At 43.9% G+C, this 19,396-nt stretch overlaps 1 protein-coding gene across 3 annotated transcripts in view; it reads right to left on the bottom strand.

Moving 5' to 3' along the window:
• Window positions 1–19,396, bottom strand: part of STAT3 (signal transducer and activator of transcription 3) — an 88,818-nt gene that overhangs the window by 39,707 nt on the left and 29,715 nt on the right. For all 3 annotated transcript variants that reach the window (XM_044300000.1, XM_044299999.1, XM_044299998.1), the window contains exons 2-4: window positions 7,749–7,892; window positions 4,034–4,178; window positions 2,299–2,397 (exon numbers count right to left, since the gene is read on the bottom strand). In XM_044300000.1, coding sequence (XP_044155935.1) covers window positions 2,299–2,397; window positions 4,034–4,178; window positions 7,749–7,876 — 372 coding nt within the window. In that variant the 5' untranslated portion in view covers window positions 7,877–7,892. The remainder of the gene's footprint in view (window positions 1–2,298; window positions 2,398–4,033; window positions 4,179–7,748; window positions 7,893–19,396) is intronic.

Raw genomic sequence — 19,396 nt, 5'->3', positions numbered from 1 at the left:
GCAAGAGGCCGTACAGTAACTGCATGTGTTGCAGATTCCGCATGGATTTTCAACAATGCAAACGTGTAATACAGTACCAACAAAGTGAATGACATTTGATGAGACTTTAAAGGGACACCGACAGGCCCAAAAAGCATATTTAGGTATATATGTGTGTGTGTGTATATATATATATATATATATATATATATATATATATTTATAACAGTACAGGTCATATAAAGTCTATTAGAATCATCTAAAGTATCCCCCCTGTCCACCTTATAAGTACAGTAAAAAGAAGTTTTATAACCTGCTTTCATCGTGTTCTATCTGCCTAAGGGGCGGTGTTTCATATCAACTTGCGCCCAGCCAGCCTCGCCACAACTGCTGTTTGAAGCGCCGCCCAGCTAATCAATATTCACTTCGCTGGGCGGGTACTCTGAAGCGCTGCTGTGCCCAGCGCATGCGCATTAAGCAGAGGCTGCATTGGCCTCTGGGAATCAGACTGTGCGCAGGCGCGATGCGATCCCGGTCAGTGAGGGTGCAGGGCGCATGCGCTGAAGATGGCTGGGAACACTAGTAGCCGCCCAGCGAAGTGAATATTGATTAGCTGGGCGGCGCTTCAAACGGCAGTTGTGGCGAGGCTGGCTGGGCGCAAGTTGATATGAAACACCGCCCCTTGGGCAGATTGAACACGATGAAAGCAGGTTATAAAACTTCTTTTTACTGTATTTATAAGGTGGACAGGGGGGGATACTTAGATGATTCTAATAAACTTTATATGACCTGTACTGTCATATATACACCTAAATATGCTTTTTGGGCCTGTCAGTGTCCCTTTAATGGAGTGGTTAAACAGGAAATCTGCAATATGACCGCATAATAACCACACAATAAATAGTGCGGATTTGAGTGCATTTTTTATGTAGGTTTGGGGTGGATCTCAGACGGATTTTCTGCATACAGATACACACTGTGTACACCCTAAAGATCGTTTAAATGGGACAATTCAGCAGGCGATTGTCAGGAAAGAACCATTCCTTCCCGGCAATGGCCTGCTCGACAGCAGAGGAGAGCACTGCATTTACATGCAGCGATCTGCCAGAAGAGTTTGCCAAATAACCCCCAAAAGGCAGCCAACCTCTTTAAAGCTAAACTTAGTTGCGCCACTAAGAGGTTAAATGCACTTAAAGAGAACTTGTAACGTTGAACATGGTGTCTGAGCTGCAGGCAGCATGTTATAGAGCAGGAGGAGCTGAGCAGACGGACATATAATTTAGTGAAAAAGATTCAGTAAAACTTGTATTTCATTCATTTATATGCTCATTCTGAGCTTTGAAGTCAAGGAGGCGGACCTATCAGTGATTGACAGCTCTGTATACACAGTCATAGAGGGAAAGCTGTCAATCACTGACAGGACTTCAAAGCTTAGAATGAACACCAATTTCAATGACTGATATACAAGGTATACTGAATCTTTTCCATTAAAACTAAATATCAATCTGCTCAGCTCCTCCTGCTCTATAACATGGTGCCTGAAGCTTACATTGCATTTTCATGATGACAAGTTCCCTATAAAGGGGTTATCCCATCTCGCTGTTTCCACAGCATAGCTTGTTCCGTTATACTGTTAACATAGTTCCCATTCACTATAATGGGAGTGCATCCCTGCTAGGCCATTTCCCAAAAAAAGTCTGCAACCTGGGGCCAGCTAGATGGAACAACCCTTCAAGGGAAGTGAAGCATTTGAGAGCGTTCTACTAAATTTAATGTGACTGTGTAAGGCCTCATGCACACGACTGTTAAGTTTTTGCGGTCTGCAAACCGTGGATCTGCAAAAAAAACGGAAGCCGCCTGTGTGCCTTCTGCAATTTGTGGAACGGAATGGGCGGCCCATTGTAGAAATGCCTATTCTTGTCCGCAAAACAGACAAGAATAGGACATGTTTTATTTTTTTGAGGCCTTACTCAAACTACCCTCTTACGGTGGATTACATTGCAAACAGATATGCCATAAATCTTCTCCTGGGGGGGTTTAGCTTATATGGACAAATGTACTTATTAAATGTCTGTGTGGGTGGCAGTGATGACACACACAGTATCTCAGATTTCTTTTTAGTCCGGGACTCCAGTGCAGACAATGGCAGTAGTGTCTCTATGGCAGCATCGCTATTATGTCAGATTATGGGATTTAGACAGAGAATATGAACAAAAATCACCATTGTTTTGAGTTACTGCTTTGCTGCGTTGAAAGTGTAATGAAAAGTGACTATCCAGACAATACTGCCCACACAGACATTCTCGCCTCAATACAAACCTGAGCAGCAGCGGCGGCAGTCTGCAGAAGCCGCCCCTCTTCCCACAGGCATCTGGCCACAATACGTGCAATTTCCATTGGCTTTTCCAAGTAGCGGCTCTGCAAATACAAATTCCACAAGAATTAAATATTGTTAGGATATGCAATCATGTGCTGATTGATGGGGGTCCAACTTCATGGACTGACACTGTTACTCAAGTTGAAGGGGGTCCCGAGTTCTAGTTAAGCAATGTTGCAGTTCTCTGCACAGAGAAGAAAGAAATCCCATAGCTGCTACTAACGCCATGCAACTACTAGAAGCAAGTCTGTAACAGCTGTAATTACAATCTCCGCATGTGCAGCCAAAGGATTTAAGGTTTATTAATTTGTACATGCTTATACAAGGGGATAACACTAAGGCTACCAGGCCAAACAAAAGAGGTGGCTGCGCATAGCACAGCTTGTCTTTGGATGAGAGCAGAACCAGATTCCCCACTGTTATTTCCACAGTCCCTCTGTCCACATTGTAAATTTATGGCTCTGCAGGAGTTGCTGGCTCAGGTTCAGCAATGAAGTGCAGAAGTAATTGCAGCAGAGGGGAGGAGGAAGGGTGGCAGTGAGGAGCCAGGGTAACGAGTAAAATTAAATGTTTAATACATATACAACTCAGTAACAGCTACTGTGGATAAAACTGTGTAAGGGATCAGCAGAAACCGGATCCTTTCTGAACTGATGGAGATGGTTGTATTATCGATGCAATGGATAATACAACCATCTGCATCAGTTCAGAACGGAGCCGGTTATATTATCTCTAAAATGAACAAGATGGATCCGGCACTAAAACCACGGATCCGGTGTCAATGGGCACCGGATCTTTTTTTTTTTTTTTATCCAAAACAATGGATCCGGCACTATTGACTTACATTGTGTTTCATGCAAGATCCATCTTGATCAGTGTGCCATGCCGTACACAAAAATGCTGCTGGCAGCGGTTTTGTATCCGGCATGGGAACGCAACAAAACGAAACAGAATGCACTCTGGTGCACTCCGTTCAGTTCTGTCCCCATTGACAATAACTGGGGACAAAACTGAAATGTTTTCCTCTGGTTTTAAGATCCTCTTACGGATCTCCAAACCGGAAAGGAAGACGCAGATGTGAAAGTAGCCTAAGGAAACAAATCAAAGCAACCGTGAAACAGTCTGAAAATATATTTTAGGCTATTCTTTATACTAGGGGGGAGCAGAGGAAACCTGTGGTGGGAACTGGTACAAATCTAGTGGAAACCTTAGTAAACCTGAACTCCAACAAATATCTGACTGGGCACCCAATCATCCATCAAAAAGCCTCTGGAGCCCACAATTCCCATGTTAAAGGGATTACCTGTGATGGGACAAGTCTTTTAAAGATTATCTAGTTTCTCAAAACGAACTAACTAAATAAAGAACAGCAAATTGTATAACTAAAAATAACACACACACCACTCACTTATTATATTCCACAGCAAGGACAGCTGCAGCCAATCAGTGCTCAGCGCTGACATCATTGATTAGTGATGAGATCCATGATGTCAGTCGTATGGCACATGGCCACTTAGGTCATGAGAGACGTGTGTGTTTTTTATATAAACTGGATAAGCCCTTGAACATACTGGAGCATGGCTGTATGACTGAATTTGGGTCTGTGACAAGTGCCAGAAAAACAATGGTAAAAGATGATGGTTGTGAAGGGTTACTTTACAGTCCGCCACTTATTACCTGCAGAAACTGCTTTATCCTCCTCAGGTTGTGCTGGTAGAGGACATTTGACTCCTGCAGAAAGCGACTGTACTGCTGATCTATTTCTCCCAGAAGATTGTGAAAGACCAGGGTGGCATGAGATTCCTTGCTGGCAGCAAATCCCCTGCAGAATAAGTAGTGTAAGTGACCAGAGGAAGGGTTTCTTTCCAGACATGAGCGGGTTAGAGCTGTGCTGCTGTGGAACAGGGTCTCTGTTATACTAACTAGAGAAAGGTTTAACAGGCAAAGCACCCTGGGACCTGTAACTACACAACAGCTGGCGGACATGGGCTTTCTGACTCAAAACTGAGTAACATCATCAAAAATTGCATGCATCTGTGTTAATAAAAATATAAATGTCAAACCAATGTTAGTAGCATATCATTTTCTAATATGCTGTAAACTTCATTCTATCAGGCAGAGTTGCTGCAGAAGGGAATTTTGTGTGTCTAAGGCCTCTTTTACATGGGGTGACATACAGAGAAATGGCTAGAAAAGTTACTAGGATTGATAAAGTGAAGCCTGAAAAAAATAAAAAATAAATAAATAAAAAAGGACCAACAAATGCAACCAGCTCCTAACTTTGTATACTGTGTTTGGTTTCTTTTCTTTATTGTAAGAACTAAAAGGAAAAATAAAGTTTAGGGTCCATTCACTCATCCATTGTTCTGGGTCCGCATTCTTTCTGGAATTTTGAGGAACGGGTGTGGACCTATTCATTTCAATGCATGCTGTCCGCATCTGTATTTCCATGGCCCCACAAAAAAGATAGAGTATGTCCTATTCTTGCCTGCAATTGTGGATTAGAATCGGCATTTCTAGCATAGGGCCGCCCATGTGCAGTCCACAAAATGCAGAACGCACATGGCCTGCATTAGTGTTTTTCAGATCCGCAATTTTCGGACCGCAAAAACACTTACGTGTGAATGGACCCTTATTATATAAAAGCATAAAAATTAATGAGGAGGAAGGAAAGATTCTCTCTAACGGCCCCTTTACACCGACAGATGAGGCTGACTACTATCGGGAAGGAAAGGTTCCTTCCATGCAACGATCTCCTCCACAGTATGGTGAGCAGTGATCCGTAAAGCCATTGCCCGTCCCCATACAGAATCACCGTTCGCTGGCAGCAGAGGCTGTTTAGACGATACGATCTGCTGCCAGCAAACAATGATTTAGGCAACGGCACCAACGATACCAATAACCAACAAACAAGCGTTCATTGGGTAGTTGGCGGCACTTTTACACCGGCAGATTACCGTTAACAAGCATTAGTACAAATATTTTATAACGATAATCTGCCCAAACATCAAGCGGTGTAAAGGGGCCTTAAGCTTTCACTTGCTAAATATTTTTTTTTTGCCACTGGGAATATAAATCTTATTCGCACATTACAGGGGAAAGATTTCAGTGTTGGTCTATTATAAGCGCTGTGTCAGACATTTCCAACAATAAAGGAATTATACATAGGTTCAAATACCCCTGCAGACTGTTTATTATTCAACGTCTGAATTTCCCCTTTAAATAGCTGCAGCTACTAAGCTGTTTGCAAATACTTTCACTTTATAGTCACTTCAGAACTCCTGCAAATCAAGAGGACAGCTTTTTCTTCCTTTGCTTTAGCAACTACTTGTTGTGTGGCTAAAATCTGCTCTTTGTTTTCACGTAACATGAGCCTTGTCTCTTTCACAAGACATCTAGAATAGAAAACTAAATATCTATTCACATTCTTGTCTAACTTGGGAGAAGAGGCTGCCAGGAAATAAACCATAAAAAGCAGGAGCCTACTGCATCTTAGTGAGCTCTTTATGGAAAAAAAATGGCAACGTGAATTGGACATCAACACTGTTTTAACGTAAGGGCTCTTTCACAGTTGCGTTCTTTTCTTCCGGCATAGAGTTCCGTCGTCGGGGCTCTATGCCAGAAGAATCCTGATCAGTTTTATCCTAATGCATTCTGAATGGAGTGAAATCCGTTCAGGATGCATCAGGATGTCTTCAGTTCCGGAACGGAAAGTTTTTTGGCCGGAGAAAATACCGCAGCATGCTGCGCTTTTTGCTCCGGCCAAAAATCCTGAAGACTTGCCGCAAGGCCGGATCCGGAATGAATGCCCATTGAAAGGCATTGATCCGGCCTTAAGCTAAACGTCGTTTCGGCGCATTGCCGGATCCGACGTTTAGCTTTTTCTCAATGGTTACCATGGCTGCCGGGACACTAAAGTCCTGGCAGCCATGGTAAAGTGTAGCGGGGGAGCAGCATACTTACCGTCCGTGCGGCTCCCGGGGCGCTCCAGAGTGACGTCAGTACGCCCCACGCGCATGGATCACGTGATCGCATGGCACGTGATCCATGCGCATGGGGCGCTCTGACGTCATTCTGGAGCGCCCCGGGAGCCGCGCGGACTGTAAAGTATGCCGCTCCCCCGCTCCTACTATGGCAACCAGGACTTTAATAGCGTCCTGGCTGCCATAGTAACACTGAAAGCATTTTGAAGACTGATCCGTCTTTAAATGCTTTCAGTACACTTGCGTTTTTCCGGATCCGGTGTGTAATTCCGGCAAGTGGAGTACACGCCGGATCCGGACAACGCAAGTGTGAAAGAGGCCTTAGTGGTCAAAGTTCCTGGTATTCTCAAAAGTCAATAATCGCGAGTGGCGATGAAGCCTCAGAACACAAGGGAATTCTATGTGCATGCAAAATGACTTAAAGGGGACTGTCATACTTCAGAAAATGGCATTTATCATGTAGAGAGAGTTAATATAAGGCACTCATTAACATAATGTGATTGTCCATATTGGTTCCCTTGCTGGCTGGATTTATTTTTCCCATCACATTATACACTAATCATTACCATGGTTACGACCAATCTACCATCCAGCAGCATTTGCGCAGTGTGCCCACTACAGAAAGAGGAGCAGGCCTACTCGCACTCCCATTGTCCTGGCCAATGGTCGGCACTTTTTCCCAAAAGTGTGTCAGCACGACCACCACTGCTGCTAAATTGCAGGGTGGTCGTAACCATGGGAAAGAGCAGCGTATAATGTGATGGAAAACTGAATTAAGCCAATAACGGAGGCAATATGGACAATCACAATATATTAGTAAGTGCCTTGCATTAACATGATATTATTCACAAACTGTCCTTAGGACCCATGGGTGCCCTATTTGTTTCATACGCCAATTATTAAAATGTAACATTTAATATGTACATATTAAAGGGTAAAAAATAAATAAAGATAATTATAACTATGAGCTGTGTCACATGGTTTGTATATATTTCCTTGTATATATTTTTTCCAGGGTATTCTATATCTCCAGCTATTACCAGGTAGCTGCGCGCTGACCACCCGCTCCCTAGTAGCTAGTCCTACACTATAGTGTCACTGTAGTTCTCATTAGATTTCTTCAAAATAATCCATATGCACACACTGCTTAAAAACTGCTCAAACACAGCATGTTTCACCAGATAAACTGGCGTCCTCAGGGGATTCGGGCAAAGTGTCAGAGGGTGCCAAGGGTCTTAAAAGGATTGATAGTGATATTTGTATTAACATTGGCTCAAGATAAATGCCATTTGCTGAAGTGAGACAACCCCTTTCAGTAACAAAACTGCTTTATTTTCTCAAACTTTCCTTCAATTCTGCTAGCATTATAAGTGTGTCTTTAGCTGCTACCTCATATCTCACCATCTTACCAATCTTGGCTCTCAATCCATGGTGCGAGGAACTGGCGCAGCTCCATAGGAAAGCTATCGCTGTACAGCTGGTGCAGCTGCTCCAGGTATCTGGTATCCAGCTGTTGCAACTGGTTCCATTGCGTCATCTTGTAGCACGGAGCTCTGGAAAAGAGGGGGGGGGGGGGGGGGGGATAATTATTCAATCTTGAAAATTGAGCCAAATTTTTGTCAGTGTACAAAAAGACCAATTGAGCATGTAGCAATGAGTAATGGGACCTTCCCTTCAGCTCTACCAACATATTAGGTCATTGGTATACATACAGTGCTGCCCATAATTATTCATACCCCTGGCAAATTTTGACCAAGTTACTTTTATTCAAACAGCAAGTAATTTTTTGACGGGAAATGACATGGGTGTCTCCCAAAAGATACTAAAGACGATGTACAAGAGGCATTATTTGAGCAAAAAAAAAATAATACAAGATGTTTTGCACTGTGGAGAATCTCAGAAGACGTGGTCGGAAGCCAAAAGCGACACCTGTGCTGACCAGGAGGATGGTTAGAGAGGTGAAAAAGAATCCAAGGATCACCACCAAGGCTATCCTGGTGAATCTGGGCTCTGCTGGTGGCAATGTCTCAAGGCAGACAATCCAACGGACACTGCACAATGCAGACCAAGGAGGACGCCACTTCTCCAGATAAGGCACACAAAAGCTTGCTTGGCCTTTGCAAAAGCTCATCTGGACAAAGAAGATTTCTGGTCTTCTGTGTTATGGTCAGATGAAACAAAAATGTAATTGTTTGGTCACAATGATGTTTCCTTCATTTGGTGTAAAAAAGGAGAAGCCTTTAACCCAAAGAACACCATCCCCACTGTCAAACATGGTGGTGGGAACCTAATGCTTTGGGGGTGTTTTTCAGCCAATGGACCAGGGAACCTAATCACAGTAAATGGCACCATGAAAAAAGAGCAATACATGAGGATTCTCAACGAAAACAGAGAAACTTGGCCTTGGGCCCCAGTGGACATTTCAGCATGACAATGACCCAAAACACACAGCAAAAGTGGTGAAGAAATGGTTAGCAGACAACAACAGTAACGTTTTGGAGTGGCCCAGCCAGAGTCCAGACTTGAATCCAATTGAGAATCTGTGGAGGGAGCTAAAGATCAGGGTGATGGCAAGAAGACCCTCCAACCTGAAAGATTTGGAGCTCATTGCTAAAGATGAATGGGCAAAAATACCTGTGGAGACATGCAAAAAGCTGGTCTGCAATTATAGGAAGCGTTTGATTGCTGTAATAGCCAATAAAGGCTTTTCTATTGATTATTGAGAAGGGTATGAATAATTTTGGACTGGACACTTTTTGCTCAAATGTAAATAAAAGCTGAGAAATGTTTTTTCCCCCACAATAATGCCTCTTGTACATAGTCTTATCTTTTGTGAGACACCCATGTCATTTCCAGTCAAAAAATTACTTGCTGGTTGAATAAATGTAACTAAGTCAAAATTTGCCTGGGGTATGAATAATTATGGGCAGCACTGTAAATTTGCCCAGTAGTGCTCACCCCAGCATAGGTGGATTTATCAAAGAAATTGGTGGCAAATCACTAAACCAGCAATACACTACAGCAAAGTGACAGCAGCGCTTGGAAAACACCAAGCTACTGTACCTCTCCAGACATCCGCTTTACTAAATAATCTTACGTCATGTGTATTTCCGATCACAGCGCCTGCTCAAATCAAACAGGCAATTTCCGTATGCGTTATTTATTTTTTATTTTTTGCGGATCCATTGACTTGAATGGAGCCACAGAACGTGATTTGCGGGCAATAATAGGACATGTTCTATCTTTCAACGGAACTGAAAAATGGAAATACGGAAACTGAATGCATACGGAGTACATTCCGTTTTTTTTTTTTGCAGAACCGTTGAAATGAATGGTTCCGTATAAGGAACGTGAAAAACGGCCACTGTTAGCGCATCGCACACTCCACCACTGATCAGAGTTTGAAAAAATTCACTTTTTGGGGCCTTTAAAAAAAAAAAATTCTATTAGTTTTAGGGCAAAGTCTGCGAACACCTGTGCCCCCACACACACACACACATACACACTAAATAAAGATTTCCACCCACGCACGCTCCCCTATGGCCAGCCGGATGTTCTCGGACGAGGAGGCATACATCCAGCTTGCCTCCGACCCAGAGAGCCCCAGTGAGGACGAGGATGGGTCCTTTCCTTTTGTCATCCGCATACTCCTCATCATCTAGCGATGATGAGCCCCCAAGGCGGCGGAACAAAGGGACTGCCATGCTAGGGACCCTGTGGCCCACACTAGTACGAGAAGCTCTGGGGCTCGTACTAGTTTTCCAGCCCACCAGTTAAGTCCACGGAGCCTTTTGAGAGCATCTTGAGCCTGAAATTCCCGATTTTGTTGGTCAACCAGGAATCCGAATTCCCACAGTGGGCTTCACTGAATATGATTATTTTGCCTAGGGACGGTGGGTGGACTCCGGTCAGTGCAGGCCGAGATAAGGACGTTTTGGGGCCTCGTGCTGCACATGGGCCTAGTAAAAAAAAAAAAAAAAAAAAAAACACCTGCGTCAGGCATTACTGGAGTGGGGACGTCCTCGACCGGACTTTACAGTACAGCCATGACACGTACCCGGTTTGAGGCCACCTGGAAATGCCTGAATTAAGCACATAATGCAGCATGTCCCCCCCCCAAAGTGATCCTGCCTATGACCACCTGTACAACATCAGGCCGGTCATCAATCACTTTGAGGGCAAATTTTTGGAGGCCTATGTACCTGGAAGGGAGGTCGCGGTTGATAAGTCTCATTGCTTTCAAGGGGAGACTCATTTTCCGCCAGTATGTTCCCTGTAAGCGGGCGAGGTATGGCGTGAAGCTGTACAAACTTTATGACAGTACCACAGGGTACACTTACAAGTTTTGTGTGTACGAGGGGAGAGATTCTGTATTGAACAGACCCAAAAAAGGAGGGGGACATGGAAGGACACCACCACTCAGTGCGACACGTGCCCCGATCATCCGGGCCTCTGCATTATTGGTTGCTTCAGGGAGTAGCACACTTCCATGGAGTACTAAATTTATAATCCCCTTCCCCAATTTTAATTCCATTTAGCCACTGACAAATTGAAAAAAAAAAAATATATATATATATATATGTCTCTCAGACTTGACACTAAAAACATTTTTTTTTAAATTAGTTTGCACAACTAAAATAAATGAAAAAAAAAGTAGACATTATGTATCGCTGCGTCCGTAAGAATCTGCTCTATAAAAATACTGCATGACCTAATCCCTGCTAAATCGCACAGGGCAAGCGATCTTTTATTTACAATAACGCTGCCGGGTGGAAACTTCCGCCCAGCTTGCGTTCGCTGACGTCACCAGCTATGATGGGCGGGCTTTAGCACTGCTCTAGCCGTTTTACTGGATGAAATCTCGCGCCGTTCAGTATTCGGTGCAGTGGCGGTGAGGAAGCTGGCAGCCTGCGAGCGTATTTCCCTCACCGCGCCTGCGCCGAATGCTGAACGGAGCGAGATTTCACCAGGGCACAGGGCTGGCAGACAGATGCGAGTGTTGCCTGGCCCAGTCAATCAGAACTTGGAGGGAGGCGACAAAGGTGGGAGAACTGAGCCTCTAGGAGCAGAAACGACCCCCCTGCTCCTAGAGGCTAATTAGCATATTACAAAAGTTTAATTTTTGGCGTAACGGGGGCATAGATAAAAGTAGGAATAGGCTAGTTAGGTTTAGCTGACATTAGCACATCGCTAATGGCAGCTAGCTTAATAGGGTTAAATCTGGTAACAAACCCTTTAAGCCCACACGACCATATGTATTTTGCGATCGGTAAAACGTGAATCTGCAGGATATAGATGACATCTGTGTGAAATTCATGTTGCATTTTGCCTTTTTTGCAGACCTATTGATTTAAATGGTCGCTGGTCCGCATTTTGCAGGTATGTATAAGACGTGCTAACTTTTTGTGGAACGGACATACAGACATGGAAGAGACACGAAAACATTGCATGTGATAATAGCCATGGTCTGGCAATGACCAAATACTAAAATAAAAAAAACGTTCTACTTCTACACTTGCGTTTACATTTTCCAGTATTGATAACCGTCATAGGATCTCAATACCAGAGAAAACCGCTTCCGTTTTGTCCCCATTCATTGTCCATGGGGACAAAACGTAACTGAACAGAACGGAATGCTCCAAAATGCATTCCGTTCTGTTTGGCTGCATTCCTATACCAGAGAGCAAACCGCAGCTTGCTTTTCTTTCAGTCATGGGATGCAGAGCAAAACGGATCTGGCATGACCTACAATGCAAGCCAATAGGGACAGATCCGTTATCTCTGACAAAATCTGCTGACAATAGAAAACTGATCAGTTCCCCACTTACTTTCAATGGAGTTTATGACAGATCCATCATTGCTATTTTAAAGAGAATACAACCGGATCCGTTCGTTATAGATGCAGATGGTTGTATCATCAGCATTTTTGCTAATCCGTGCCAGATCAGGCAAAAAAGCAAGTGTGAAAGTAGTCTTACTTTGCATTCCAATTTCTCACCATTGATAAGATCTGTTGGCCTCCATTCTTGGTTTGGGCTCCCAATCACTGATGGAAATCACTGATCAAATCATCGACATGTGATCTAACATCAAATCTCTCTCTCTTTGGCACATGAATTCTGGGTTAATATTTGCATGCATGCTTCACTGTGGTCCATCGGGTGTACCTTCTCCTGTAGCCACACCCCATGTATTGGGTGCCTGGCTGGACTAATAAATGGGGATGAGCGAATCGACTTCCGGATGAAACATCCAAAGTATATTTGCATAAAACTTTTTGTTAGAATACTGTACTGAGAGAGCGCTCTGTACAGTATTAGAATGTATTTGCTCCTATGAGCTTTGGGTAATAATTTCAGAAATTCATTTCTACTGTTAAAAAACTTTTACCGAACTTTGTTTCTGTTCCAAGAGGTACCTTGGAACCAAACCAGAGTTTGGTAAAAAGTTTTTTTTACAGTGGAAATTAATTTCTGAAGTTATTACCCAAAGTCTCGCAAAGCAATAACTTCGGCTCATAGGAGCAAATACATTCTAATACTGTAAAGAGAGCTCTCTCCGTACAGTATTCTAACAAAGTTTTATGCGAATCGACTTTGGATGTTTCATTTGAAGTCGATTCGCTCATCCCTACTAATAAACAAGGAGAGAAGCTCCCATGTTGATAAAGGACATAAATGTACATAGGGTGCTAGGAATACAAACTAGTGCACCCGGAGCCACATCTCCACATGACTAAAAGCTGGAAAGCAGCTTTCACTTTGTTCAGCCAAATAAAGTTAAGGAGACAAAGCTCTGCTTACTAATCAATGGATCTGAAAGACACTAGTCCTCCAGGGCTTGGAATACAAGACTTTACATACTTCTACAGATACAGCGAGGAACAGAAGTATTTAAAATACCCAGCAATTTTGCAAGTTCTCCCATTTAGAAATCATGGAGGGGTCTGAAATTCACATTGTAGGTGCATTCCCACTCAGAGACAGAATTTAAAGAGGACCTTTCACTTGTATAAACTATGTGAACTGAGTATGCTGCCATATAGAGCGGCGCCCGAGGATCTCACTGCACTTACTATCATCTCCGGGCGCCACTCTGTTCTCCCGTTATAGGCTCCGGTACCTTTGCTCCTTAAGTTATAGTAGGCGGGTCTTCCCTTGTCCTGTGGGCGTCTCCTTCTCCTAGGCTGCAGCGCTGGCCAATCGCCGCGCACAGCTTACAGCCTGGGAGAAAAAAAAACTCCCAGGCTGTGAGCTGCGATTGGCCAGCGCTGCAGCCTAGGAGAAGGAGACGCCCACAGGACAAGGGAAGACCCGCCTACTATAACTTAAGGAGCAAAGGTACCGGAGCCTATAAACGGGAGAACAGAGCGGCGCCCGGAGATAATAGTAAGTGCAGTGAGATCCCCGGGCGCCGCCCTATATGGCAGCATACTCAGTTCACATAGTTTATACAAGTGAAAGGTCCTCTTTAAAAAAAAATTATTTGTCTTGCACTGCTGAACATAAGTAAGTATTTGAACACCTGAGAAAATCAGTGTTAATATTTGGTACAGAAGCCTTTGTTTGCAATTACAGAGGTCAAACGTTTCCTGTAGTTCTTTACCAGGTTTGCACACACTGCAACATGGATTTTGGCCCACTCCTCTACACAGATCTCCTCTAGATCTGTCAGGTTTCGGGAGTTTCAGCTCCCTTCAAAGATGTGCTATTGCATTTAGGTCTGGAGACTGGATAGGCCACTCCAGAACCTTGATATGCTTCGTACGGAGCAACTCCTTGGTTATCCTGACTCTGTGCTTTGGGTCGTTATGTTGGAAGACCCAGCTTCAATGCTCTGAGGAAAGGAGGTTGTTGCTCAAAATCTCACAATAAATGGCCCCATTCATCCTCTCCTTAAGACAATGCAGTCATCCTGTCCCCTTTGCAGAAAAGCACCCCCAAAGCATGATGTTACCACCCCCATGCTTCACAGTAGGGATGGTGTTCTTGGGATGCAACCATCCTTTTTCCTCCAAACACTAGTGAGGTTTAGTTCTACTTCGGTCACATCTGACCACATGACTTTCTCCCATGCCTTCTCTGGATCATCCAGATGGTCATTGGCAAACTTCAGACTGGCCTGGACATGTAATGACTTGAGCAGGGGAACCTTCCGTGCAATGCATGATTTGAAACCATGACGGCGTAGTGTTCTGCCGACAGTGACCTTTGAAACTGTGGTCCCAGCTCTCTTCATGTCATTGACCAGCTCCTCCCTTCTAGTTCTGGGCTGATTCCTCACCTTTCTTATCATCAGTGATACCCCACGAGGTGAGATCTTGCATGGAGCCCCAGTCCAATGGAGACTGAAAGTAGTCTTTAGCCTTTTCCATTTTCTAACAATTGCTCCAACAATTGATCTATTTTCACCAAGCTGCTTGGCAATTGCCCCGTAGCCCTTTCCAGCCTTGTGGAGGTCCACAATTTTGTCTCTGGTGTCTTTTGACAGCTCTTTGGTCTTGCCCATGGTAGTAGTTGGCGTCTCACTGACTGTGGGGTGGACAGGTGTCTTTAAAGAGCTCAGACAGGTGCAACTAAGTTAGATTAATAAGTGGAGTACAGGTGGACTTTTTAAAAGGCACAGTAACAGGTCTTTGAGAGCCAGAATTCTTGCCGTTTCTCAGGTGTCCAAATACTTATGTTCAGCAGTGCAAGACATATAAATTCTTTAAAATAAATAAATAAATAAATACATACAATTTGATTTTTATATTTTTTTATTCTGTCTCCCAGAGTGGGATTGCACCTACAATCTTAATTTCAGACCCCTCCATGATTTCTAAGTGGGAGAACTTGCAAAATCGCAGGGTGTTCAAATACTTCTGTTCCTCACTGTATGTCAATCTTAGCTGTAATGAAAAGTGCAGGTATAAAAGACAAGCTTACCAGCTGAAAACCTGGGTGTGTACTTTATCTCCAGCCTTCAGTCAGTATACTCAGTATGTGGCCTTTACTGAGTAAGAAGGCAGAGGCCAATACGTCTGCTGTGAGCTGTGCAGAGGTCTGTGTGTGCGCAGAGCAGAAAGCAGGGAGATGTGTTCCTGGTTCCAGATTTAACCAAGTTCAAAGGCTTCCAGTAAGAGAGGGAAGGAGGAGTCTACCGGTAATCCATGTACACATACAGGGTGACAATGCTGCTGGAAAATACACCATACTGCCACGACTCCCTATACAGATTAGACCTAGCAAAACAACCAGCTGTCAAACATACACAACATAAACAAGGCGGAAGGTAAATCTAATAAAAAGAGCTCTGCACATTATTCATACACATGTGAAGGCACAATTCATCTGCACTCCCTCATAGTAATCACACCACAGTAAACATCTCCTCAGCCAAACACAGCAAAAAAACTGAAAATGAAAGAAAAAATACACAACACAGACAAAAGAAACGCTAGTTTTAATCTTCAATGGGGCAGATTCAGTAATCCTGATCTGTGTACTTCCAGCTCTCTCCACAATGTTATTTGCCCCGCCAGCTAAAAGCAGCTGATTTACAGGAGGTACCGGATCCCCACCAAGTTGACATTGTTGTGGAAAAATTATTGTTCGCCGTATGGTCGCCATCTATCTTATGGAGATGCGCAGATTCATTCGCATCTGCCGAGAGACTTTCGCACGATGGTCTGGTCGTCCTGACCTGTAGCTGATATGTGCCTGGCCTGGTATTACTGCAGGATACCAGTGTCATAGCGCCGGCTGAGGCGGGAGGGATGGGGACCGTCGAACAAGGGTTTCTTCATCCACAAGGATAAGCGTGGCAACGGAAAGGGCACGAATAAGTGTGCGAACATAAGTTTGCGCGATCATTCATATCTTCGCCAGCCAACCACTTCATACCATAACCTGTCTCCTTATTGGTCATGATTGTAAGACCGCCTTCCAGCTTCTGGTATAAATAAACCTTGCTTAGCTGTTGGAGGCAGGCACATTATTGGGACCTATTTCTGAGACATTATTTTGGAGGAATTGCGCACACATCGACGCACACTACACCAAGGATTTCCCGACTGTACTTCTGGCGGTCGTTTTCGGTTGTGAGAACGAGACAAAGTAGCAAACTGTGATATCAACATCAGTGAACTATCCAGATGAAAGGTAATCAATATCTAGAACATGGCAACCACTTTAATAAATATGGTGCAAAGCATGTATGCCAGTTTTTCCACAAAGGATTAGTAAATCTCCCCTAGTATGCCTTAAAGAGGCTCTGTCAGTATGATCAACTCGTCATGCTGATTAAAACAATACCTTTCTTTAGTCTGTATGCTAAACAGCTGCAGAGATATATTCATATGTAGATGAGCAAGTTTGAGCACCAGGGGGCAGGGCTAAATCCTTGGAGCACTGCTTTGTAACACCCCCTGTGCTCTGCACACTACCCCTCCCCTTGACTGACGGGGTTAGACATGCTGAGGAAAGAGCTGTGTCTTAGCATCTACATATCATACACTCTGTCAGTGGTTCTTAACCTGGGTTCGATCGAACCCCAGGGGTTCGGTGAGTCAGTCTCGCGGGTTCGGCCGCCGGCCCTGGGGGGCCGCTTTGATAGGTGGCTGCCACAAGACAGGAAAATATTTATTTCCTGTTACTCAGACTCCTTTTGCGCAATGATTTTGCTTCCGCCAGCCGCCGGATGTGAGCGGCATATGACGACATGACGTCATATCCGCCGGCTGCGCGGCGGATCTAGTGACTGCACAGCATGGTGGTGGCGGCGGCATCCTGTCCCTCCTGCACACAGACACCGGCATCACTGAGCTAAGCTGACCTGTTGTACTACAGGTAAGAGTAAAGGGGCTAATATATACCTATGTTTTGAATTTGAAAAAATCATATTTAATTTTTCCAATTAAGAAGGGTTCGGTGAATGCGCATATGAAACTGGTGGGGTTCAGTACCTCCAACAAGGTTAAGAACCACTGCTCTATGTACTATAGCTTCACCACATTGAGGTTTATAAAAAAAAAAAAAATTGTCTACTCAATGTGAAAAGGCCGTAGCTTAGTCATAAGTGCATGCTTTTTATGTAGCGATCCCAGGTTTGAATCTACGGAATGGACATACAGTTTTTGCGGACCCATTGAAATGAATTGGTCCGCATCCTGTCTGCAAAAAAACGGAACTGACACCCAACCCTAAGGCCTCATGCACATGACAGTTATGTATTTTGCAATCTGCAAATTGCGGATCTGCAAAACACAGATGGCGTCCCTGTGCGTTCCGCAGTTTGCGGAACGGCACGGACAGCCATTGATATAACTGCCTATTCTTGTCCGCAAAACGGACAAGAATAGGACAGGTTATATTTTTTTTGTGGACCACGGAACGGAGCAACTGATGCGGACAGCACGCGGAGTGTTGTCCACATCTTTTGCATCCCCACTGAAGTGAACGGGTCCGCATCCAAGCCGCAAAAACTGAATACATCACTCCTGGGATTTGAACGGTTTACATACAAGACTGAGCACTTACCAATAAGTTATAGACTTTCTACATAAAAAGAAAAAAAAGATTTTTCTATGGCAAGATAAAATATTACTTTATAATCATATATTCTGCCTGCTAATAAAAGTAGAAATTAGCTTTCTGTGCATATCTCACTGTGGCAAAGCTATAGTATATATGATATGTACATGCTAGGACGCAGCTCTGCCCTCAGTATGCTGATGTCTAGCCCTGGGCGGAAGTGACGTGCTTGCCCGCAGTGTGGAGCGGATGTGACGTAGCGGACATGACGTGGTGATGATGGCATGGCTCTGATAGTCGGAGTCGTGGATGGGCGGAGGTGTGTTTTAGACATGATGCGATAGGTGGGTGGGATAATCACTCAGCTGCGGTAGGGTTTATAAGTGGAATACTTTGACTGAATAGGCACGCCCCTTCTGAAGAAGCTGTGCGAAACGCGCGTCAGGGGTGCGCTCACCAGGGTCCCAAGGTTGGTTCCCCTTTACTTATTTTATATGTGTTGTCCATGCTTGTTGTAATTTCTTAGGTGTTGGATGTATACTGCAGGCTATTCAGCGGCTGTTGGGGTGTAATACCCACATATGGTATTCATCCACATCTACAATATGGCTAACATGGCAACAATTGTACTACAATCTGAAAGTTCATGCCTTCACCCGGCCTGTGTATGAGAAATTCTCACTTTAGCCATTTGGCTTACTCAGGCTAAGTGGTGAGGGGTGCTTGGGGGGGGATAGTTCCAGATTGGTACCTTGGTGGGGCGCTGATTCGCAGTGCCGCCACTTTATTGCTGCTAATTTTATATACATTTATTATGTCCAAAGTTTTGTCTTTTTGTGATGAATTAATAAAATATTTTGTTATGTACGTACATGTGTGTTGTTGTTTATCGGAGCTATGATGTCTAGCCCTGTCAATCAAGGGAGGGGAGTGTGCAGAGCAAATGGGATGTTACAAAGCAGCACATTAAGCCCTGCCCCCTATGCTCCAACTTACACATTTGCATACAAACCCATATCTCTGCAGCTATTTAGCATACAAAAAATAAATAAATAAAAAATCGGTTTAATTAACATACTAGTGTTGATCATGCTCCCAGAGCCTCTATAATATGCGGCCCTATGTAAAGGCAGCATTTTAAATCTTTTACATTTTTATTCTTTCAATGCTTGGGTGTCTAGTGGGCAGTCCTACTCTGTGTGACCATGATCTCCGGCAACCTTCTCAGTAAGTGAACATATGATCACAGAGTAGGGCCGCCCACTGGACTCCTAAGCCCAGAACAAGCCAAGGATTAGATGAAAGTTGTAAAAGATCTTTTACCACAAAAATATATCAATTTGTTCGGTTTATAATTTTTTTTGAACTAAAACAACTATTGTACTGCATTCTCAACATGACTGGTTCCCTTCAAAGCAGACTATGAATTAGATAACTATCCTTTGATATTCCTGGTCTATGGGGGCCTTCCAACTGTATTCAGGTTGCAAATGGTATGGGAAACATGGATGGAACATGATTGAATTCAATCTACCTGATCCTTT

This window comes from Bufo gargarizans, chromosome 6 (assembly GCF_014858855.1).
Source record: "Bufo gargarizans isolate SCDJY-AF-19 chromosome 6, ASM1485885v1, whole genome shotgun sequence".
NCBI classification, from domain to species: domain Eukaryota; kingdom Metazoa; phylum Chordata; class Amphibia; order Anura; family Bufonidae; genus Bufo; species Bufo gargarizans.
This window is presented reverse-complemented; position numbering and strand designations above follow the sequence as displayed.